This window comes from Abramis brama, assembly GCF_963993115.1.
Source record: "Abramis brama genome assembly, chromosome: 2".
Taxonomy (NCBI): Eukaryota; Metazoa; Chordata; class Actinopteri; order Cypriniformes; family Leuciscidae; genus Abramis; species Abramis brama.
In genome coordinates this window covers 34,469,306-34,494,823 of record NC_139964.1, presented here as the reverse complement: position 1 = coordinate 34,494,823, position 25,518 = coordinate 34,469,306, and the positions used below count along the sequence as shown (strand labels likewise).

Sequence of the window (25,518 nt, the reverse complement as noted above, 5' to 3'; positions counted from 1 at the left end):
CCCTGCACAATAAAATAAGCTTGCAAAATTAAAATGAAGTTAAAATAGATAATTAATGGCTGCCATCAAACTAGGAGCGAGATGGCCATAGATAGTCATCTGTTTGTTGATGAGGGTTCATAAGAATGCATATGAATTCAGGATGCTTAGAGCAATATATATATATCTCCTTTCACATACATACATTTCTATTCTCACACACACACATTCTCCTTTCACATACATACATTTCTACTCTCACACACACATATTCTCCTTTCACATACATACATTTCTACTCACACACATACATTCTCCTTTCACATACATACATTTCTACTCTCACACACATACATTCTCCTTTCACATATATACATTTTACTCTTATGCAAATGTATTCAAAGTATGCATTTATTATTATAAATAATAAATGTATGTAAGAAGCAAATGTATGTATGTCTGAAAAAAATATGTGTATTTAAGAGTATAATGTATGTAATGTATGTCACAGAAAGTATAGTGGAAACGGAAGGCATATAGTGGAAACGGAAGGCGTATAATGGAAACAGAAGGCAGGTCTGGCGCGATCGGGGTCACCAGACTGTGGTCAAGCCAGCCGCGGTTTGAAAATACACGGTCAAGCCAGCCGCCAAAAAAATGGGTGTGCGCCTATTAAGCCGCCTTTCCACTGTACACGACAAACGACAGCCGTCGGACCGGAAGTCACAGAATACACATATGACGGAAGGGGGCTGCATATGGAGAATCACTGGGGTGTCCAGCCGCAGGTGGAATATTTCAACCCCAGGGGTGGCAAGGTGGCTTGCCAAGGAAAAGACACATGCTCAGGGAGGCTTACAGTGGAAAAACACATGTGGGGGTCGCCCAGAGGGGGATCCATGCACATGGAGGCACCTGGCCAACGCGAAAGCTGCCGGTGGCATAACTCTGGTGTTGACGTAAACTCAGGGCTTATTAGGCTTACCTGAGGAGAATATCGCACGTATCCCGTCCGTGGAGAGGAATGGCGAGCAAGCGAAGACACCTGAGCAAAATCTAGTACCGGCTGGTTGAAGCGAGTACATGAGTAGAAACTCACGAATGTGTTGGGTGTCGCCCAGCCTGCAGCTCTGCAAATGTCTATTAGCGAGGTGCCATGTGCTAGAGCCTAAGAGGAGGCCACACTCCGGGTGGAGTGGGCCTTCACCCCAAGGGGGCACGGTCGACCTTGCTGCTGGTATGCCAAAGCAATGGTGTCCACTATCCAGTGATACAACCTTTGCTTGGAGAGAGCCTTTCGCTTCAGCTTCCCACCATAACAGACAAAGAGCTGGTCTGAGGTCCTGAAACACTGCATTCTGTCTACGTAAGCATGGAGGGCGCGTACTGGACAGAGCAGTGCCAAGGCTGGGTCTGCCTCCTCCAAGGGCAGCGCTTGCAGGTTCACCACCTGGTCTCGAAAGGGAGTGGTGGGAACCTTGGGCACGTATCCAGGCTGGGGTCTCAGGATCACGTGAGAGTAGGCCAGCCCGAATTCCAGGCACGCTCCATCAACGGAAAATGCCTGCAGGTCCCCTACCCTCTTGATGGAGGCCAATGCAACCAGGAGCGCTGTCTTCATTGACAGGAACCTAAGCTACACTGATTGCAGAGGCTCAAAGGGAGCACTCTGCAGGGCAGTTAGAACCACTGAGAGGTCCCAAGAGGGTATGAGAGGAGGGCGAGGAGGATTCAGTCTCCTCGCTCCTCTCAGGAACCTGATGACCAGGTCGTGCTTTCCCACGGACTTACATTCAACTGCGTCGTGATGTGCGGTGATAGCGGCAACGTACACTTTCAGGGTGGAGGGAGACAGCCTTAGCTCCAACCCTTCCTGCAGGAAGGAAAGCGCGACACTGATCGGGGTCTCGGCGAGAAGAGCACCAGGTGACGAAGAGGTTCCACTTCAATGCGTAGACATGTCTCGTGGACGATGCTCTAGCGGAAGTGATGGTAGCCACCACCATTGGAAGCTAAAATCCTTCCAAGTCTATAATGAGATGCTGTACCTTTTTTATCAGTCGGTTGTGGCCAGTGCTGTGTTCTTTGCTGTGGTGTGCTGGGGCAGCTGTATGACAGCCAGGGAGGGGAACCGACTTGACAAACTGGTCAGGAAGTGTGTGTCAGTGTTGGGGAGGAGGGTGGACTCTGTAGGAGATTTGGTGGAGGAAAGAATGAGGAGCATGATGAAATCCATCCTCAGCAACAGGAGCCACCCACTGCATGACACTGTGGTTGCCCAGCAAAGCAGCCGCAGTGACCGACTCCTCTCCATGAGCTGCAGGACTGAGAGGTTCAGGAGGTCATTTGTTCCGGCCGCCATAAGACTGCATAATGGACCTGTTTGAAGTGCATTAATTATTTAATACTAATGATAGCTTGTTTTGTGACTCTTTTTATTTTTATAACTGTTATCATCTGTGTTTTTATGAGTGTATTGTAGTGAGAATGCTTGTTGGTAGACAACACACACTATATGCTGCTGGACATCTGAATTTCCCCTGTGGGGATGAATAAAGGCATCTATCTATCTATCTGGTGGTAGGGTACTCAAACCTGTCTCGTCCCATCCAGGAGCCACACATGGAGGTTCCAAAGATTGGGACGAGGGTGCCATAGGGTGCCCCGTCCCTGAGAAAGGAGGTCCTTCCTCACAGGGATTGGCCAGGAAGGTGCTGTCGCGAGGAGTACTAGTTCGGGAAACCGGGTCCGGTTGTGCCAATGAGGGGCAACCAAAATGACCTGCTCCTCGTCCTCCCTGATCTTGCACAGGGTCTGTGCAAGAAGGCTCACTGGGGGAAACGCATACTTGCGGAGACCCCGCGGCCAGCTGTGCGCCAGTGCGTCCGTGCCGAGCGTGCCCACGGTCAGGGAGTAAAACAGGTCGCAATGGGACAAGTCGTGGGAGGCAAACAGGTCTACCTGTGCGTCCCCGAACTGATCCCAAATCAGCTGGACCATCTGGGGATGGAGTCTCCATTCTCCAGGGAGAGGCTGAAGCCGTGAGAGCTCGTCGGCTGTACAGTTCAGGTCTCCCGGGATATAAATGGCTCGAAGCGACCTCAGATGCTTCTGACTCCATAGGAGGAGGTGGCGGGCGAGTTGCGACATACGGCGGGAGCGCAGACCACCTGGTCGGTTGATGTACACTACTGTCGCAGTATTGTCTAATCGGACTAGTACGTGCTGACCCTTGAGCAGCTCATGGAAGCGGTGCAGGGCAAGACGTACTGCCAGCAACTTGAGGCAATTGACATGCTAAAGGTGCTGGGATTCTGTCCAGGAGCCCGCGGCAGCATGTCCATTGCACATGGCACCCCAGCCCGTGGTGGAGGCATCTGTTGAGACAACAACATGCCTGGAAACTCGTTCTAAGGGCACTCCGGCCCGTAGAAAACTGAGGTTCGTCCACGGGGTGAAGTTCTGATGGCAGGTCAGAGTCACTGGTACGCGGAGCGTGCCATGTTGCCATGCCCACCTCGGGACTAGATCGCGAAGCCAGAGCTGAAGCGGTCTCATATGAAGCAATCCGAGCGGCGTTGCTGCTGCCCCAGGAGCATCTGAAATAACTTCAGTGGAACCGCACTCTTGCCCTTGAACTGTCTCAGGCAAGTCAGCAGTGACTGCGCGCGTTCGCTCGTAAGCTGCGCGCACATGGCGACCGAGTCGATTTCTATACCGAGAAAAGAGATCCTCTGCATGGGGGAAAGCTCTTCTCCCGGTTGACCTGAAGGCCCAGACGGGCTAGGTGCCGGAGCACTAGGTCCCTGTGTTCGCAAACCTGGTCTCGAGGGCGAGCTAGGATCAGCCAGTCGTCGAGATAATTCAGGATGCGAACCCCGTGTTGCCGTAGCGGAACAAGGGCTGCCTCGATGACCTTCGTGAAGACGCAAGGAGACAGGGCTAGACCGAATGGGAGAAACGCGTACTGATATGCCCGCCCCTCGAAAGCAAACCATAGGAACGGTCTGTGTCGAGGAGAAAGGAGACATGAAAGTAGGCGTCCTTCAGGTCGATCGCTGCAAACCAATTCTGTGGCCGCACACATTCGAGAATGCATTTGGCCGTGAGCATGTTGAACGGATCTCGACCGCACCTTTCGCCAGTAAGGTAGCGACCTCCATACACATGACAGGGGCATAGCCACCCACCATAGTGCAACGGACTCCCCGGAAGCGGGGAGGAGATCGTGCGAACTGAATCGCATAGCCGAGCCTGATGGTTCTCTCGACCCAGCGGGACAGGTTGGGAGCTCTAGCCAGGCTCCCAAGAACTGAACCAGCAGGGTCGTACGTGGGCGGCGTAGCGACCCAGTGTGGGGGCACGGTCATTCCCCACCGGGGGAGAAGAACTGAGCCCTAACTCCAAGCTGCCCGTCTCAGGAGTGCTGCTTAGCCTGGCGTTTTAGCCGGCTAAGGGGAGGAGCCACAGGGAGGCGACCTCGGCGGGAAGCAGACTAAGGAAACCGCATGGACGGATGGCCGTCGGTGCAGAAGGGCCTCAGTCTAATTCTGGGCGGTTGAAAACTGTTGGGCGGAGTTCTCAACCACACCGCCGAAGAGCCCAGCCTGGGATATGGGGGAGCTGAGAAAACGAGTTCCCAGACACCCTCACATCAACCTGGCTGAGCCCATTCCTTGACCACACTTGTGGACATCACCTGGCCCAGAGATCACGCAGGTACCGATGTCGCCTGTAGAGCGAGGTCAGTAGTGTGCGTGGCGGATCAACCAGCCCGGACATGGGAGGCATAGCGTCCCTGCGTGGGGGCGTGGTCGAGTTTCCATGTTCTGTCAGTGTTGGCCAGGGAAGGACCAGCGTTCCACGGCGGCCAGGTTTGACAGAACTCCTGACGACACACAGCACTACATGCCTGTGCCACAATAGTGGCAGAGAACATACAGACCATGATCGCCGCGACAACGAGTGCAGTGAAGGCGGAGGACGCCCGTGGGCCGCGATAAGTCACGAGAAGTCTCGCAACCCGGAGGCGTCCTGATGCACGTCCGGGAAGAAAGGCACTGGGGGCGAGTGCTGGTAGTGCAGCACGCGCCGCGCTCAGGAACCAATCGTCCAGCCTACAGCACTCGGGGGAGGACGGCACCACTCCAACCGACACTTTCAGATGCCCGGGAAAGCATGGCCGTCAGCTCTGGATCTGACTTGACTAACGCTGGCACTCCCGAGGGAGGCAACGCAGTCGAATCCTCATTTCCAGAGGAATCAAGCCCGCCTTGTGAGTGACATGACATCATCTGCCGGAGCCCCAAATGAAAAACTGGGTCCCGAGAGGAACCAGCCACACACGGAAGCCCCACGGTTTGCAATGTGGAGGGGGGCGTGGCCCGAGGAATGACTCATTGATTATATGCCACACCATAACCCTCAGATCACCCTGGCCACCAGCAAAAGTATCCCCTCTCGAGGAAGAGATAAATTGGGGTGTGGCAGAGGGGACTCTACCCACACGGAGATCATTGAGTCTCGATCAATAAACATTGCGATGGTCATGTTCCCGCAATGAAAACATGACTCATCCACGAGCGCTGCCGAGTGTGTTTTAAGCCCAACAAGCGAAACAGCGCGCGTGACCGTTAGGCAGATGGATCACGCGCCCACATCCAGAAAATACACGGACGAACCATCTTGAAAAAGACGTGCTGCGTGCAGCTCTTTTAGAGAGAGGAAAAGCTCAGCAGAGTGCTGAAGCGCCCAGGGAGAAACACACACACTGTCGGCAGATCACTGCACAGATCAGCAGCAGGCAATGCGATCTCGCTGGAACGCGCCGTCGCACCAACACACTGAAGAGCTGCTCGTCTCGTAGAGTGAAGATGATTCAGAATGGCTTGTGGGAGTGTAGAGAACTCTTGGCTCCGAAGCGAAAACATATCTGCATGTTGCCAGCGTACTTCCTTATATAGCCTACCCACGAGGTAAGGCGGAGTTACGCAATGCAAATTCTTGCAAAATGCAAAAACCATTGCATTTCTTTGCCATTGGCTCGTTTTATTTCTCGAAGATGAGAGGCTTCTAAGCGAAACCCCATTCGTCGTCACGACGTAACTCGTAGTGACTACGAAAGGGAACTTTTTTCATCCGACTAGCTACTTATGTCCGTGGCCGAACTGTCGGATGTCGTGCGGGAGATTGCGACTTGACAATGTTTAAAAGAGATACATTTTCAGTGCACTCAATGTTTTTGTAAAGAGAGTTTACAGTTTATAGTAAATAGCTATGTTAAGTGCTTGTATAGAGTTGGTTTATGTTAATTGAGCTTTATCTGATTAATGAAATGTTAATGTCAGTATTGTTTTATTTGGTGGAATACTAATGTGATTATACAGTATCAGATAAATGTGTAATGTGAGTTTATTGAAAGAGCATTTCACTTTTTGACATGAAGTCACACTGCCAGCCATTTCAACACTGTGAAACAAAAACAAATTTATTGTTGTCTTTGTTGAATTTGCAGATTGTACAGTGTGTGACAGAAATACAAATTATATGTGCTACCAGAAAAACAGCCTCTTATGTGTGTGCAACAGGACATAACTGTTCTCAGACCTGATTCTTTGTCTGGATTAAAAAAAATTGTCTGATTTCGTGTTCATTGCTACTTACTCCAAAAAGTAAAAACTGTACTTGAAAAGAAAACAGGATTACTTTGAATAACATTGTAAAGTTGTGATGAAGAGCTGAGCAAGTCTTGCATATGTATTTCCAGGTCTGAGTGTCACTTCCTGCTTAAAGAGGAAGTAATGCATACCAAAATGTATGCGTATAGAAATGTATGTATGTGAAAGGAGAATGTAAGTGTGTGTGAGAGTAGAAATGTATGTGACCATGTGGGTGACAGTACAAATGTATATGTAAAAGGAGAATGTATGTGTGTGACAGTAGAAGAATGGATTTTGGCTTGTACGGCCCCTCATATAGTGGTATATATATATATATATATATATATATATATATATATATATATATATATATATATATACATACATACATACATACATACATACATACATACATACATACAGACAGACAGAGACAGACAGTTGCTTTTGAATACTCTCTCTCTCTTTGTTTCCAATAGTAAAACTATTCTTTACAACAGTATTGACTCTGTACTTCACTATATTACTAAAAATGTAGGCTGTGTCCCTACAACCACTCAATATTTTGACCTTGCATTCACTGAGATGGACTCAAGGGAATCAATGCATGGCACAGGGTCAAACAGGCACGTATTGCTCTAAGCATCCTGAATTCATAAGCATTCTTATGAACCCTCATCAACAAACAAACAGATGACTCTATATGGCCACCTCGCTCCAGGTTTAACGGCAGCCATTAATTATTTGAGTTAATTTTAATTTTGGATGCTTATTTCATTATGCAGGGTTTTAACAGAGGGACTGAACCTCTGACCTGCGCTGAGAGTGTGTGTACCTAATGTTTAGTCAGACATAAATATCCACTTATCTGCTGTACAACCTTTAGCAGTGATGACTTGGAGCAGAGCAAGAGTTGGACAGTAATTGTACTCTCATTAACGGGTTGTCTGTGCAGTGTAATTATGGACCTCACTCAGGAAATAATACCAAAGTGTGAATAGGTCAAGAGACATCAAGTTGTTACTTCAGGTGTGAAGATGAACATTTTTCATCTATCTGTCTATTATCTGTTTGTCTGTCTATTATCTGTCCGTCTGTCTATTATTTGTTTGTCTGTCTATTATCTGTCCGTCTTTCCATCTGTCTATTATCTGTTAGGCTGTCTATTATCTGTCCGTCTGTCTATTATTTGTTTGTCTGTCTATTATCTGTCCGTCTTTCCATCTGTCTATTATCTGTTAGGCTGTCTATTATCTGTCCATCTGTCTATTATCTGTTTGTCTGTCTCTTATCTGTCCGTCTTTCCGTCTGTCTATTATCTGTCCGTCTGTTCGTCTGACTATTATCTGTCCGTCTGTCTATTATCTGTCCATCTGTCTTTTATCTGTCCGTCTGTCCTTTATCTGTCCATCTGTCTATTATCTGTCCGTCTGTCTGTTATCTGTTCGTCTATCTATCATCTGTCCATCTGTTCGTCTGTTTATCATCTCTCCGTCTGTCTATTATCTCTCCGTCTGTCTATTATCCGTTCGTCTGTCTATTATCTATCCGTCTGTCTATTATATGTCCATCTGTCAGTCAACTACCCCCTGGTCTCTCCTGTAAAAACACTATGCTGTCACTGTGATTAGCACCTTTTGTTTGGAGTTACTGTGTTTTCTGCTCATTAAAGAGAATTCTTTGATCATTACTTTCCCCCCATGGCTACAAATCATCACCCTCCTTTGTTCTGCATGCTGACATTTGCATCTTTGTAATCATGTAAATGTGTGTCTGGATCATGTCTGTGCCATGCACTTGGACCTCTCAGTGCTAATTTTCATATGTATGATTTTTGTGCATATGGCTGTGCAGGTGTGCATTTTTCACTGCTCATCATTTGATTCAATCCACCTCACAAATGATAGTGTTCTTCTGTCACACACAAATATCTTTATTTAACACCTCAGATACTGTACCATGTTTAACCTAATTAAAATGTTGAGGTTTATTGTCAAGTTCAAACTGACAACTTCAACGAATATTAGAAACGTTGCTTTTGCAAGTAACTGAAATAAAAAAAGTTTCAGTTTTTCATGTAATATTTATATTTGAATTTATTTCAGCTTTCAGTTATCAAAAACTATTTTTAAATAGTTATTGTTAACAATAATAATACTAGGGTGTGCAGCAAAGCCAATATCTATATCTGAAGCAATGGCAAAATTATTTCTATTATTTTGTATATTATTTTTGCGGGGCTTAAACTGTTAGTTTGTCAAAAAGCCCATTTTAAATGCAATTCCATTAACTTCAGTATAGAAATATGCCTTGTATAATATCAATATAAAAATATGCCTTGTATAATTCATAAAAACTATTATAATTATCTACAATTGTAGATAATCTTTAGAGTGTGTGAGTGTTTGTCCACAGGGTCCCCCCTTACAACAGGATGTCTGATTGTTGGATATTTACAGTTTGAGGTGGGTCCATCCTGACGTTCTTCTGGGCAGATTCAATCACTCTTAACACACCTCACACCACAGGAAAATCTGATGAGATAAGATAATCTGTAGAACCATCAAGATAATCAGAACTTTACCTACGATTGTCGAAACGGGAGAATTGGGCCAAAAATCGGTCTGATTATATTGTAGTGTGTGGGTGCCATTAAGCACGAAAGTACAGAATGATGCATCCGGTGTTCAGTGTCCAAGCCGCAATGTGGCTCGGTGCCTTGTCCTTTACAGTTCGGGAAACAAAAAATCGAAACCGTACTGGACAAAGGACAAAAAAAGCTATTCTTTTAGAAGACAGGGAAAAAATGCCCAAGCCTGACGCTATAATCAGTCACTCTTGTGCACAAGACTTGTCTTTGGACTTGACATTTGACCTGGCATGAGATCATTTATTTAAGCGCACAGTGGAGGTGATGAAAAAATATGAAAATGTTGTTCATTCAATTTTATTTTTGACAATACACACTGTCATAATTTCAACAAGCTTATTTTGATCACTAAAAATGCACATTGGTACTACTTCCTCCTCAGTTAAGTTCAGCATTTGACTTAAGGGACCTGTTTTGGTCTCTTAATTTTTTTAGGGCTAAATGGTTAACAAGGACTTTAGGGAACACTTCAGTAAAGGAAATTAAGGGGAAATATTTAATGACAGCCTTAAGGTTCCTTAAGTGGACCCTTAGGTTTCTTCTTGCAACCCATGTTTGACTAAGGGTACCCTTAACCTTATAACTTATGGTTTCCTTAACTTAAAGGCTTTCATGCAACCATGCCCCAAACCTTGGTTTAACAGTAGTCACATATGCTACGGCCATGTTGCTAATGCAATGCGAGTTCATGCTCAGCTCAGGTCATTTTATGATCTCATTCCCCATTGCTTGTCCTCTCTCCCATCATTAGAAGTGCCGAACGACCAAAAAAAAGAAAGAAATCACACCCTTGCCAATTGTGTAGTGAATTGTGCTATGATCCACACCTGGCTAGGAAACAACAGATCAGCCGACTGTCCAATTACTTTTGGGTTGTGAATAAATCAGTGTGTAATTTCTACACAGTTCACGGTTTATGGAGGTAAATGTGGTGGAATTAAAGCTGGCCTTCTGTACCACAAGTGCACATTTTCAAATCAAGTGCATCACTGTCCTAACTCTGCTGTCCAATATCCAGAACAAGCATTCAAGCTCTTTCATATATATATATATATATATAGTGGCATTATCTTGTACCGTTCTCCTTGCATATGTCTGGTACACTAGTTTGGCACACTTCTCAACCTCACACCTTGTAACATCATAGTAAGGCATTTTCTCACTCTTTACAGCTTTATTCTTGCTCCATTGTATTTAAATAATTTGTCTACCACTTGTTCTGCTGTTTCCATCTCACATAGAATTGAATCTCACCTCATGAAAGCATGCAAGTGTGTTAGGGAGGGCTTTACACCAGGATGTGTGGCATGTTGTGAAAGCTCATAATAGATGTTCTTTAATATCCTTTGCTCAATTCTGCGGGAGATAGCACTCGGTTTAACAAGCCTCGTCTCTGCTTCCGCCTTATCTGCAGGCAGCAAGCACTGAATTTGAATTTGGCTCTTTTTGACATCCATTGGATGAAACAAGTCCTCCATAGTGAAGTAGCAAATCGTCTTTTTCATGGTTGATACACAACAAAGCCCCAGGTGATCTAGGTGGCTTCCTGATATTTTAGTAATTTTTTGAGCTTGCATACTGTAAGTTGCTCAATGTGTTAAATCTGCTTCATTTGAAGGTCAGCATGTCTTTGGTAGCTGAAACAGTTCCAACTGCATACAGTCAAGAATCCAGCGAATCTAATGTTCTTCCACCACAAAATTATGTTAGTTTAATGCAAAATGAATGAGGCCTTGATATAGTAATTGACGATGACCTTTATCTTTACCCCGATAGGTTGTTTTACTAATGGACTTGAATGTAAAGCTCCCCTAAGAATAGGTTTCAATAAGAGTGATAAGACAGGAAATAAATGACATTCTGATAAGAAGCCTTGTATCTAATTTATGAGAATATATCATCGCCACAAATACAAGGCTGTAATCTAGTGGCGGTGCATCCTCTCAGGAACTGAGAAGCTATCAGAGCTGTTTACAGACTGTATTTCTGTTCATAGTACACTGGCAGCCCTGAAAAACGTCTCGGTTACGGATGTAACCCTCGTTCCCTGAGTGGGAACGGAGACGTTACGTCGGATGACGACGATTGGGGTTTCGCTTAGAAGCCTATCACCTTCGAGTATATAAAACGAGCCAATGGCAATGAAATGCCATGGGTCTGCGGAATTTGCATAGCGTAACTCCGCCCGCCGCAGGGGGTATATAAGGAAGTACGCTGGCACAATGCAGACATGCCTTCGCTGAGGAGCCGAGACTGGCCCCAGGCGTTTTTCAGCGGTACAGCGGAAGTGGCAGGAAGACGTAACGTCTCCGTTCCCACTCAGGGAACGAGGGTTACATCCGTAACCGAGACGTTCCCTTTCGTGGTCACTCCGAGTTACGTCGGATGATGACGATTGGGGTTCCAGTCTAATCACGCCACCTCGGCTGTCTTCCAGTGCCCTGCGTAAGTCCGAGCTCCCTGTTGTGAGGCTAGCACGAACGAAGGAGTCCTACTCAACACAGGGATACCAAGGTACACTGGGAAGCATATCTCCAGAGAGAAATATGCAATCATGCCCAGCCATTGATGGGGGGGACTTAGAATACACATATGACCCAGAGGGATGCATATGGAGAATCACTGGGGTGTCCAGCCGCAGGTGGAATTTTAAACCCCAGGGGTGGCAAGGTGGCTTGCCAAGGGAAAGACACACGCTCACAAGGAGACTTACAGTGGAATACACATGTGGGGGTCGCCCAGAGGGGGAACCATGCACATGGAGGCACCTAGTCAAGCGCAAAAGCTGCGTTATGGCAAAATGGCATAAGTCAGGCGTTGACGTCACCAGTGCTGGAGGAACTCAGAGCTTATCAGACTCACCTGAGAGAAATATCGCACGTATCCCGTCCGTGGAGAGGAATGGCGAGCAAGCGAAGACACCTGAGCAGAATCTAGCACCGGCTGGTTGAAGCGAGTACGTGAGAAGAAACTGGCTCTACTCGGAGATTATAGAATCTCGCGAATGTGTTGGGTGTCGCCCAGCCTGCAGCTCTACAAATGTCTGTTAGCGAGGCGCCATGCGCTAGAGCCCAAGAGGAAGCCACACTACGAGTGGAGTGGGCTTTCACACCAAGGGGGCACGGACGACCTTGCTGCTGGTATGCCAAAGCAATGGTATCCACTATCCAGTGTGATAACCTTTGCTTTGAGAGAGCCTTTCCCTTCAGCTTCCCACCATGACAGACAAAGAGCTGGTCTGAGGTCCTGAAACACCGCGTCCTGTCTACGTAAGCACGGAGGGCGCGTACTGGACAGAGCAGTGCCAAGGCTGGGTCTGCCTCCTCCAGGGGCAGCGCTTGCAGGTTCACTACCTGGTCTCGAAAGGGTGTGGTAGGAACCTTGGGCACGTATCCAAGCCGGGGTCTCAGGATCACGTGAGAGTCAGCCGGCCCGAATTCCAGGCACGCTTCGTCAACCGAAAATGCCTGCAGGTCCCCTACCCTCTTGATGGAGGCCAATGCAACCAGGAGCGCTGTCTTCATTGACAGGAACTTAAGCTCCACTGATTGCAAAGGCTCAAATGGAGCACTCTGCAGGGCAGTTAGAACCACTGAGAGGTCCCAAGAGGGAACGAGGGGAGGACGAGGAGGATTTAGTCTCCTCGCTCCCCTCAGGAACCTGACGATCAGGTCGTGCTTCCCCAAAGACTTACCATCGACTGCTTCGTGATGTGCAGCAATGGCGGCAACATACACTTTTAGGGTGGAGGGAGACAGCCTTCGCTCCAACCCTTCTTGCAGGAAAGAAAGCACGACACTGATGGGGCATTTCGTGGGTTCTTGATGTTTAGAAGAACACCAGTTGACGAAGAGGTTCCACTTCAACGCATAGGCATGTCTCGTGGACGATGCTCTAGCGGAAGTGATGGTAGCCACCACCGCAGGTGGTAGGGTACTCAAACCTGCCTCGTCCCGTCCAGGAGCCACACGTGGAGGTTCCAAAGATCGGGACGAGGGTGCCATAAGGTGCCCCGACCCTGAGAAAGGAGGTCCCTTCTAACTTTGGGTCAATTCTATTTTAATTTCTTGTCATATTTATTTATTCTATGTATTTATACATAGCCTTACGGTTATGGGCGATCTTGGGCTTTGTTGTAAATAGTTATATACACAAAATGTTTAATAAATAAAGAATCACAAAAAAAAAAGAAAGGAGGTCCTTCCTCAGAGGAATTGGCCAGGGAGGTGCTGTCGCGAGGAGTACTAGTTCGGAGAACCAGGTCCGGTTGGGCCAGTACGGGGCAACCAAAATGACCTGCTCCTCGTCCTCCCTGATCTTGCGCAAGGTCTGCGCAAGGAGGCTCACTGGGGGAAACGCATACTTGCGTAGGCCCCGCGGCCAGCTGTGCGCCAGTGCATCCGTGCCGAGCGTGCCCTCGGTCAGGGAATAAAACAGGTCGCAATGGGACGAGTCGTGGGAGGCAAACAGGTCTACCTGTGCGTCGCCGAACTGATCCCAAATCAGCTGGACCGTCTGGGGATGGAGTCGCCATTCTCCAGCGAGAGGCCGAACTCGAGACAGCTCGTCGGCCGCCTGGTTCAGGCGTCCCGGGATATAAATGGCTCGAAGCGACCTCAGATGCTTCTGACTCCATATGAGGAGGTGGCGAGCGAGTTGCGACATACGGCGGGAGCGTAGACCACCTTGATGGTTGATGTACGCTACTGTTGCGGTATTGTCTGATCGGACTAGTACGTGCTGACCCCTGAGCAGCGCATGGAAGCGGTGCAGGGCGAGACGTACAGCCAGCAACTCGAGGCAATTGACATGCCAAAGGCGCTGGGGTCCTGTCCAGGAGCCCGCGGCAGCATGACCATTGCACATGGCGCCCCAGCCCGTGTTGGAGGCATCTGTTGATACAACAACATGCCGGGAAACTCGTTCTAAGGGCACTCCGGCCCGTAGAAAACTGAGGTTCGCCCACGGGGTGAAGGTCTGACGGCAGGCTGGAGTCACTGGGACTTGGAGCGTGCCGTGTTGCCATGCCCACCTCGGGACTCGATCGCGAAGCCAAAGCTGAAGCGGTCTCATATGAAGCAATCCCAGCGGCGTTACTGCGGCTGCGGATGCCATATGCCCCAGGAGCCTCTGAAAAAGTTTCAGTGGAACCGCACTCTTGCCCTCGAACTGACGAAGACAAGTCAGCAGTGACTGCGCGCGCTCGCTCGTAAGCTGCGCGCACATGGCGACCGAGTCGATCTCCATACCGAGAAAAGAGATCCTCTGCACGGGGCAGAGTTTGCTCTTCTCCCAGTTGACCCGAAGGCCCAGACGAACTAGGTGCCGGAGCACTAGGTCCCTGTGTTCGCAAACCTGGTCTCGAGAGTGAGCTAGGATCAGCCAGTCGTCGAGATAGTTCAGGATGCGAACCCCGTGTTCCCGGAGGGGAACAAGGGCTGCCTCGACGACCTTCGTAAAGACGCGAGGAGACAGGGCTAGCCCGAAAGGGAGAACCGCGTACTGGTATGCCTGCCCCTCGAAAGCAAACCGTAGAAACGGTCTGTGTCGAGGTAAAATGGAGACATGGAAGTAGGCGTCCTTCAGGTCGATCGCTGCAAACCAATCCTGCGGCCGCACACACTGGAGGATGTGTTTGGCCGTTAGCATCTTGAACGGCAGCCTGTGAAGGGAGCGGTTCAAGACGCGCAGGTCGAGGATTGGCCGTAACCCACCGGACTTCTTGGGTACAATGAAGTAAGGGCTGTAGAAGCCGGACTTCATTTCGGCTGGAGGGACAATCTCGATCGCACCCTTCGCCAGTAGGGTGGCGACCTCCGCTCTCATGACAGGGGCATTGCCACCGACCATAGTGAAGCGGACTCCCCTGAAGCGGGGAGGAGATCTCGCGAACTGAATCGCGTAGCCGAGCCTGATGGTTCTCGCGACCCAGCGGGACAGTCTGGGAAGCTCTAGCCAGGCCTCCAGAAAGTGCACCAGCGGGGTCATACGAACCACAGACGTACCGTCGGTGGGGCAGCGAGGCGGAATGACCGGCACCGGCGAGGGTGGCATAGCGGCCCTGTGCGGGGGCACGGTCATTAACCGCGTCCTGCCAGAGGAGGCCAGGGGAGGGCGCGCGTCCCACGGGGGCGTGCTCTGGCAGGGGTCTGGCGACAGAGGGGGATGAGAGGAGCGTGGCCCGTGGGCGGCGCGTGCTGTCATCCCGCACCTCTGGGACAGAGGGGGGCAGCAGTGGCGGGACCCGAGGGTGGCGCGCACTGTGGCCCTCAGGCTCTGTGGGCTCAGGATTGGGGATTTCGATTCTGTCTTTAACCACATTAGGGTGCTGCCCGTCGTGGGACGAGCAGCGGGGAGTGGAGAACAAAAGATTCTCCCCCGGCCCTCCACCGGGGGAAGGAGTGGCCCTGCTACCACCTCCTGAACAGAAAGGAAAGCCAATCCTGAGCTGCCCGTCTCAGGAGCGCCGCTTGGCCTGGCGTTTAGCGGGCGGCGGGGCTGGAGAGGGCTGTGGCGCCTTCCTGCGGCTTCCTCCACGACGCGGCCCAGATGACTGCTGCTGGGGCCGTGCGGGAGGGGCGGGAGCCGCAGGAGGGCGCCCTCGGCGGCGAGCAGGCTGAGGATTCTGTGCCGGCGGCTTAGCAGCAACAGCACGCCGGGGCAGAATATGCTTGATGGCCTCAGTCTGCTTCTGAGCAGTCGAGAACTGTTGGGCAAAGTCCTCGACCGCACCGCCGAAAAAACGGCCTGAGATATGGGAGCGTCAAGCAGACGAGTCCGCTCGGGCTCACGCATATCAGCCAGGTTCAGCCAGAGATGTCTCTCCTGGACCACAGCTGTGGACATCACCAGACCCAGGGAGCGCGCGGTCACTTTCGTCGCCTGGAGAGCGAGGTCAGTGGCGGCGCGCAGCTCATCAAAGAGCCCTGGGTCTGTCCTACCCTCGTGCATGTCACGGAGCATCTTGGCCTGGTAAACCTGCAAGATGGCCATGGCATGCAGAGAAGCAGCTGCCTGTCCCGCCGCTCTGTAAGATTTCGCGACCATGCTGGACGAAAATCTACAGGCTTTGGATGGGTGCTTTGGATCACCACGTGATGAAGCGCTTGCCGGAAACAGCTGCATCGCGACAGAACGTTCAACCGTGGGAATCCCAGTGTACCCACAAGCATCAGCTCTATCGAGGGGAGGAAAGGCGGAGAAAGCCGACGAACGATCGCGGGAAGACATGGGAGCCTTCCAGGACCGCGTGACTTCCTCATGCACTTCCGGGAAGAAAGGAATTGGGGTTGGGCGGCGACGGGTGTCAGCGGCCGCTCCCAAAAACCAATCGTCCAGCCGCGAGCGCACTGGATCGGGTGGCGGGGACCACTCAATACCAATGGCCGCGGCTGCCCGGGAAAGCATGGCGGTCAGCTCGGGATCAGACTCGGGCAACGCTGACACACCCGAGGGCGGCAACGCAGCCGAATCCTCACTTCCCGAGGACTCGCGCCCACCTTGTGATGCTGCGATCGACATGGTATCTTCCTCTGGAGCTCCAAACGAGACGCGCTGGGGCTCCGAAGAGGGACCAGCGATCTCAGTTTGTACACTCGCGGGTACCGATGCTGAAGAGGGGTGTGTGGACCGTGGACGTGTCGGCGGTATGTCCCACACAGTTACCCTCAGGTCACCCCGGCCACCAGCCGAAGTACTAGCCCTCTCGGAGCCAGTAGATCGGGGTGTGGGTAGGGGGACTCTCGCTCTGACGAGCTCATTGAGTCTCGACCGCAGCATGGAGATGGTCATATTCCCGCAGTGGGAACATGAGTCATCCACGAACGCTGCTTTAGCGTGATCAACGCCCAAACACGCTAAGCAGAGTTCGTGCCCATCAGAGAAAAATATCTCGCGACCGCAACCAGAAGTGCACGGGCGAGGCATCTTTAAAAAGACGTGCCGCGTGCAATGCTCTTTTTGTGAGAGGATAAACTCCGCGGATGCTGAAGCGAACAGGGAGAAAACACACTAACTGTCAGATCACTGAACAGATCAGCAGGGTAGTGAGCACTCGCTGAAATCGCCGTCACACCAACACCGGAGAGTTCGCTCGTCTCGAAGGTAAGAGAAGACTAACTCAGAATATTTGGCTTACAGGAGTGGAGAAGTTCTCGGCTCCGAAGCGAAAGCATGTCTGCATTGTGCCAGCGTACTTCCTTATATACCCCCTGCGGCGGGCGGAGTTACGCTATGCAAATTCCGCAGACCCATGGCATTTCATTGCCATTGGCTCGTTTTATATACTCGAAGGTGATAGGCTTCTAAGCGAAACCCCAATCGTCGTCATCCGACGTAACTCGGAGTGACCACGAAAGGGAACCTGTTGATTTTAGTGTGTACTGGTAACTCACTCACAGGTGCCAAGAATGAACCTAAATAATAGACTCTGTGTATAATGGAATCGTGTCCTGCTTTTGAGCAGATGGGTTTGAATGAATGAATGAATGAATGAATGAATGAAGAAATTTTATTTCTGTTTGAATCGTTATATTAACTTTGCATATGTATGTAAGGTCATGGGATGCTATAACACCATTTCCAAGCAACTTTAATTACAGAACTAGCAGCTCTAATGCATGGTATAGCCATATGGTCTCTTTAAAAGCCATTTTAACCCATTTAGAGTGTGATGTTAAAACCAAGATGGGCAACCCGTAAAAAAAAATCCTCTTTATATGTTGTTGTGTTTATTAATGACGTATTTTTTTTTTAAACATAATTTTCCGAATGTCAAAATGGAAAGTGTGTGATGCATCAAGTAAAATCACAAGAATATGAATTACTACCAGTAACTCTTCACAGTATAGTTACATTTGTGAATGTTTGTCATTGATAAACAAATACAGATAACTCCAAATGAATAATTTTAAATGAATATAATAAACAATTATATTAATTTTTAAAATGTGTATTTTTCAGCTGTCTTAAGCATTTAAGTAGCTGTTTTTGTATCTTTTGTAAAGAAGAGGCCCACATTTTTAAATTTAGTAGTGAAGTGACACTTATTATAAAAATGGGTATGCAAAATAAGCTAATGTTTAAGGCTAATCTTTTCTGTTTAATATGTAAAAAATATTTATAATTATTATAGAACTGCATATGATGACTGAAATAAAAATATATTGATGATAATCAGTACATTAAGTATTATAAACTAACCAAGATTTAATATTTAATTCATTATGAATAAACCTGAAATAATTCAAATAAATTAAATGAAGTAAAACATAGAAGAAGAAAAAAACAGTTATTTAATAATTCATTCTTCAGATAGTTAATTGGTTATGAACTGGTTGTCATAGTAAGACCTTGGATATTAGGACAAAATCATAGTTTACAGATTATTCTGGGAAAATACATCTACTAATTTGTAGCATTGTGTATACAAGACATAATGGAAACACAGTCAACATCTTTGTGAAAGCGCTCTTTTCCAAGCAACATTACAGAAATTAAAATAACATTTCCTGAAATAAACTGAGCAAATGCATTTGCAAACATTCAACTGAGAACAGAAACATGTTTAAACCAGACTTTCAAGGATGTGCTCAAAATGACTGCTAAAATGAGTAAAATGGGTGGCCAATGACATTTTTTACCAAGAAGGTGAAAGTAAAGAAAACAAAGAAAAGTCGTGACATGGTTCTCAGTTGGCACTGGAGTCCACAGCGGGAGAAGAATGGTTCTTCTAGTTGTCTCAAAGACTTGCCAGCCAGAATTGTGGTTGAGTTGAACTTCCTGAGCCTGTGAGAACTGTATGTTCCACTTCTTTTGTGTGTTTAGTGGCATTAGTACTCTCTCCTTTTCAGTTTTAAAAAGAGGACTTCATGCTGTGGCCAATCACAGGTCTGTAAATGTCAGGTCCATGGTGCTCAGATTGTGGTACAGTATAACAGTCTTTCATCCTGATTTCCCCTCCAATCATGGTAATGATAATTTAGGTAATTGCTTCCGGGCTTATTATTTGCAGTTTGACCGAGGCTCATTTTGTCAGAAAACACTGGGAGCACTGCTTTTCTCACAGCTTGGGTATTTTTAACAGTTGTCCTTAAAAATGTTAAAAAGGGAGATTCAGTAAAGTAGTGCACTGGAGCTTGTATAGAAATTTATTTTGTGAAGGGAATATGGGAAGACTCTTAAGCAGCCTTGAGATTTGGCCTGGCCTCCATTTTTAGATGTTGGACTGAGATATTAATGCAGTACCCGGTGTTACGTTTCCCTTAAACGTGTGTGATGTCGTAAGACGTCTACATTATACAGGGCTCTACTTGTACTAGTAGGTACAGTGCAGTTCATTTGAACATCAAAGCTTTGCTACAAGCTGCATATTGTATTATAAAAACAAAACATGTGAGTGATTTGATGAAATAATAATTGAATCACTCTTATGAGGTACGGATGTCTGGAGAAACATCTGTGAAACAAGTTGGGCATTAAATATGCAACAGCATATTCAAAAATTCCTTTTGTATGAGATGGCAATGCTTTAAAGAGAATTATCATGGCCTGAAGCTCATTCAAGTACTGCCATTTAGCGTGCGTGAATCTGATTGAAATGATCTTCATTCTGCTTTTGTTCTTATCCAGTGTTTAGGTGAACTAAAGCCTGAATACTATCTCATCTGAAACCACTATCTGACCTTCATGTATAATTATATTTCAGTTGAAGAGTTAAAGGTTAAGTGTTCCCTTTTTTGATGTTGAAATAATTCCTCAGTCCCATTACAACATGGGGACACAACTGGCCTGGTTCTGAAAAAAAAAACAAAAAAAAAAAAAAAAAAAAACATATTTTGCCTATCGCAGCAATGAAAAAAAAAAATTCTGTCAATTTTTGAAAAATGTTTTCTCCCCCTAATAAACACAAATCACAAATTATAGTAGATGATTAGTAATTCGGTAGTCTCTGCCTCTGACATGGGTCATGCCCACAGACTGTTGGCTGAACATCTGTTGCATGTGGAACTCAAATGGTTTCAGGAGTTTCAAAGTCATTATCTGATTGGTTGAATTCTACAGGATTTCTGAGAGACGTGTGTGTCAGTCCGCCTGGAAACAAAGCCGCTGTGAAGCCAAACCCCGTAATGGGAAAAAAAAGCTGTCTTGTTTACAACTGTGACAATATGCGCTTACCAGGATTAACTTAATGCTGGATTTTCAAAAGCATGTAAAGTTCACAGCCCCATTGTTACAGTAAACTTGTACAACTTTCTTGAATGAATAATTTATTAGATGCATGTCTGTTTAACAAAACAAAGTGTGATTGCTTGCTTGACATGTCAGACGGCCTCTTAGGTGGTCCTTGGCCATGAAAGCAATTCAGTCACACTTGTAGCAGTATAATTGCACAAATAAGTCCTGAGAGATACTAGCAATGCATATTTAGTGCATTGTTTACTGTTACCACTATGGTAAAAACTTTCTTTTTGGGAGGGCTCTTAAAAGCCCTCTGACACATTAACTTATTTTTTCTGACAGCTGCTTTTGAAGTTTCAGTTTAGCCACTAGTGAACAGTGTGGGACTGTTTGTTCTTGTAGTGCAATCAGCCAATCAGAGTGAAAACATCATGTTCAGAGTTCTAGCTCTTGAGTCATTATGATAGGTGGCAACATAACTGAATCTTTTTTCTTGTGGTGATGCCAAAAATTACACTCTTCACCTCCTAGATTTATGTGGTGTATGCTGTATTTGATGCCTGTTTGAACACAGAACAATGTTTCAAAGTATTCATGTTGTATATTGTGACATAAGTGGTGGCTAAAGGAGATTTTAATTAATCTAAATGGCAGATATTGGCACAGCAGTTTTGCAGCTAATCCTTTCATTAGGCAAAGGTCACTGTATTAAAACCAGAGAAATGGCAGAGAATCTTCAGCACACATGAAGTCAGGAGGGGGTCACAGTGTGGCATTGACGTACTTACCTTTTTGTCATAAAAAAAAAAAAAAAAAATCCTGTTAACAAGGGTTGGACTCTGAGCCGGAGGCTTGTTTCTCTCATCCTGGTCAGCAAAATGTAACCCTGAGATAATTACATAAAAGGAAAACTGTGGACCTTTTTGAGACACCCACTCCAAACTGTAAGACCTAATATAATTACATATGTTTTGTACAGACTTTTTAAAAAGTCTGTTTCATTCATTCATTATTTATATTTTTTTAAGAGGTTTTTTTTTTCCTGTGATTTAAAGTTGTAATGAAACAAAGATGGCAACAGATGTTTTCAGATATTTCAATACTGCTTGGGACTAAATTGGCCCGCTTTTTAGTGTATAAAAGTATACTTTGAAGTATACTTAAAGTGTAACAGTAGTATACTTAAATGATACTGATAGTTTACTAGTCAAACACTTTGAAACATACTCTCAGTAAACTACTGTTTTCTTTGTGAACTTATCATCAAACTAATAGTTCACTATGCATTATTTTTGCACTTTAAGTATACTAGCCTACTACGTTCCTATTTAGTTATTAGTTTTTATACTTGAAATATACCTTTAACTGTACTTTATGTAGATTTGAAGTAAATTCATATCTACACTACCGGTGGACTACACAAAACCCCACATACTCAGAATCAAGAGTTTCCTTTACAAATCAATATTTTAAAACAATGCAAGCTTATTAGACATAATGTAAAACGATGTGAAAAAAAGTGTTTAATATGCTACTCAGAGTAAACATAACTACAAGCCAAGTATACTTAGAATACTTATAGTTTTAAAGGAACACTATGTATCTTTTTAACCTTCATAATATATTTCCAAGACCCTTGTGATGGTACATCGACTTACAATAGGTTGAATGACACGTCTGCCATAGCCTTACGGGGTCTGTATCGTTTTTACTGGCACTACGTAACTTCGGGGTTCGGGTAGTAACCCGAGCACAAAAAGAACTACAAAATTCGACTGCTTTACGGCATACATCACTTCCCCCACCACTTCCTCAAATTTGGACGTGACATGAGAGGCCAACCATTGTTTGTTTTCGGCTTTCGTGCGTATGTTTTTGTCATGGGGCTGTTTACACCTGGCCACTTCATGCGTTTTCTCAGATGGGATAGCTATCTGATCGTGAAAAGACCAGGTGTAAATGTCCTCCGAAACGCATTCAAGACGGATTTGAATCCGACCGCTCAAACCACTTCAGGAGGAGGTCTGAGACGCATTCCAGGCGAAACTGGACAAGTGTGCATCTGGTTGTTGAAACCACATAATGTAAATTGTACTCCTCCCCAAAATGTTAAAAAAATAAATAAAAAAACGTGTGAGAGCGTGTTAAGGCCTATTTATACTTCTGCGTCGAACTGCCGCCGTAGCTACGTCGTAGGCTGTGTGTAGCGCGCATACCCTACGGCGTACCCTGACGTGCACCTCTCCAAAAATGTAACAACGCGTCAATTCTACGTGGACGCAAGCGCTGTGATTGGTCTGCCACCCCTCCCTCGGGGTTTCACATGCTCCCTAGGTGCGCGTCAACGCGGACAACGACGCAGAAGTATAAATTAAAACCAACACGTTGCCTACGGCGTATAGGCTCCGGCGTAGGTCCGACGCAGAAGTATAATGAGGCCTTTATAGTCTATATGTTATTGCCAGATATGACGACGCTACTGGAACACGCATTACTGCAGCTGAGCATCGATTCATCAAGCCAACGTGCAAACTATCGCAAATCAAAGTGAAAGTAAGTCGCAGACACTTATCACACAATCATCATCATTAAAAGTAAAGAAACTAAATGATCTTACCAGGGCTGTTACTGCTCTCTCTTATTGCTGTCTTTGATTTTGAAATTTTAGCTGATGATCATTAAAATGCAGTTCATATCTGTTGCTTTCGGTGACGTGCACTCCATTAAATCTGCATATAGCGAGAGAATTGAAGATCGGATTTAAATCAGTTTCGCAAAAACACATTTATGTGTGTCTGTGTAATTTTAAGCATAGTTCTGAGAAGATCATAAAAAGTAGACGAAGTATGCTTTCTCATTTTTAGTTTAAAATAAGTATACTAATACCACACTTGAATAAACTTATTTTTTGTAAGGGTAGTCCTGTCATTTTTCACGGAAAAAAGAGGCATATGCACAATGGAAATTGTTCACAAGTTCCATAATATACATTTAGAAAAAGGATGGGTTTTCATTTCATGCCAACTTATTTTTAATACTAAATACTTAGTGTTCAGTCAGACTGAATCATTAAAACCGGCCTTATTTTCCATCTCAAAGTTTGCCAACAACAGCAAACTTTATTTGTGATTACGTTGTTCACCAAAAATGTGTATGGACACAGATAAGCAATTTCAGAACACTGTGTGTGACAAACACAAAACTTGTTTGGTGATGGATATGAGCTTGATAGAAGATATTGCATGTCAAACACACAGTAAGTATTCATTAATTAGAAAATGTGTTTGCACCATTAAATTTAGTACATCAGGTACTGGTATGTTTGCTAAAACATGTAGTTGAATGGAATAGATAGGAAAATAACTCGACTCGGCACACACAGTTGCAAGGTTTATTAGAGAATCAGGGCTATAAAGGTATGCAGGATTCTACTAGTCTCTGAGCAAACCACACAACTAGTCCTTTTCTAAATGTAATACTATAGCAAACCTGGCTGCCATGGTTAGTGATACAGTAATATAATTAAAGAAATGGATTTTAAATGGAAAAACTAGTGCATTAGGTCACCATATGGATAAATGGGAAGAAGGAAGAAAAATGCTTCAACATAAGTTATTCCTACTTATGTAAATACTATGGGTCATTTTCATTTTAAATAATAATAATTTAAAAAAAAAAATCATTAGGAAGGAAAGCAGCACCTCTGCCTCGGTTAGGGCTGACACTACTATACCATAGATTATATTCTTTAATATCTCTGTGTATATATGGCCAGTCAGCGAGAATGAACACCACATGAATTGCAAGTACCGCAGGTCACACTGTAAACGTCTCCTTCATGAGTGTTTCTCATTTACAGCGAAATTTGGTTTGAAGAGGATGGGGTGGCCAAACCCTCCAACTCACAGACATTTACTGGGCACATACACACACATCGCTGCATGGAACAAAATACAGCTCCAAGAAAATAAGCCGTAACAAGGCGAGGAGAAAAAAAAAAAAAATCAAGAGAGGAGGAGAAGGAGGAGTTTTGGGCATCTGTGGTGCAGAGTTAAAAGGAGTCCATGGCCTTGAATTCACTGAGGGCTTGGACGGGGGAGATGTGTTTCTTCTGCGAGCCTCGCCTGACACGGGTCTGGCACTCCTCCGGTTTCTCTCTCTTCACCAGGGGTTTCTTCTCCGGGGCCTTCATACGCCAGGAAACCACAGGGGAATTGACTGCTGCTGTGCCGTAAACCTTCTGGTACTTGGTGGAAGCTACATAGGAGGCCTTGACTGTGAGGACCACGGCATTCATCAAGTTCTTGGCTGCCTGGATGAGGGATGTAGCACTGTCCAGCTGAATATGGGACAACGGGGAAGAGAACATTCAGATTAGTGCCTGTATTTAGTGAACTGTTGTTCTGTCATGAAACCTGCCGCTGACTGATAGGTCCGTTACATGCAATTTGCTAGAAGTCACATCATTTACTTCATGATTGGCCTCTGCTGATTCTACAGTCAGTGATATTGCTTGCTCAACGTATAAATAGTCTGGTTCAATGTTCACTGAAACCTAGTCCTGCAGTGTGTTATCAGAGATGCTCTGAAAGCCTCCACCTCCCCCAGCTCCACCTGTCTAGAACTGCTACAAGATGTGTGTGCCTATTCATGCAGCAGCAGCATATCTTACATGCTCACAGCAGAGTATATATTGGCAGTAGCAAGTCCATAATTGCTCTGCAACAGTAACATGTGTAGCAGATCTAGCCCACCAAGACCAAATACATTTTTATAACCATTAACATGCTAAAAATATCCAGAGAGTTGTCATGATTGCAATATGGCTATGTATGGAATTAAGGCGAGACACGGCAGGCAAAAACATTGATTTTTTTATGCAGTGGTCAGTTTTGAGATTTTGGGCTAGTTTGCTGCTTCAATATGTGTTCTTTCAAGCTGCTATAAATAAAACGTATACATTAAGATGTTTATTTTATTACATTTTGTTTACTTGTGGTAGTAAGTTTCTCCCGAATTTACCAAGAAGTTAGCATACCAACGCGACTGTTT

General features: G+C 46.1%; 1 protein-coding gene across 3 annotated transcripts in view; it reads right to left on the bottom strand.

Annotated features, from left to right (window-relative positions):
• Window positions 1–23,843: 23,843 nt before the first annotated feature.
• The window catches only part of ctnna2 (catenin (cadherin-associated protein), alpha 2), a 517,324-nt gene continuing 515,649 nt past the window's right edge, over window positions 23,844–25,518 (bottom strand). For all 3 annotated transcript variants that reach the window (XM_084103718.1, XM_084103719.1, XM_084103720.1), the window contains one exon: window positions 23,844–24,805. In XM_084103718.1, the coding sequence (XP_083959844.1) occupies window positions 24,518–24,805 (288 nt within the window). In that variant the 3' untranslated portion in view covers window positions 23,844–24,517. The remainder of the gene's footprint in view (window positions 24,806–25,518) is intronic.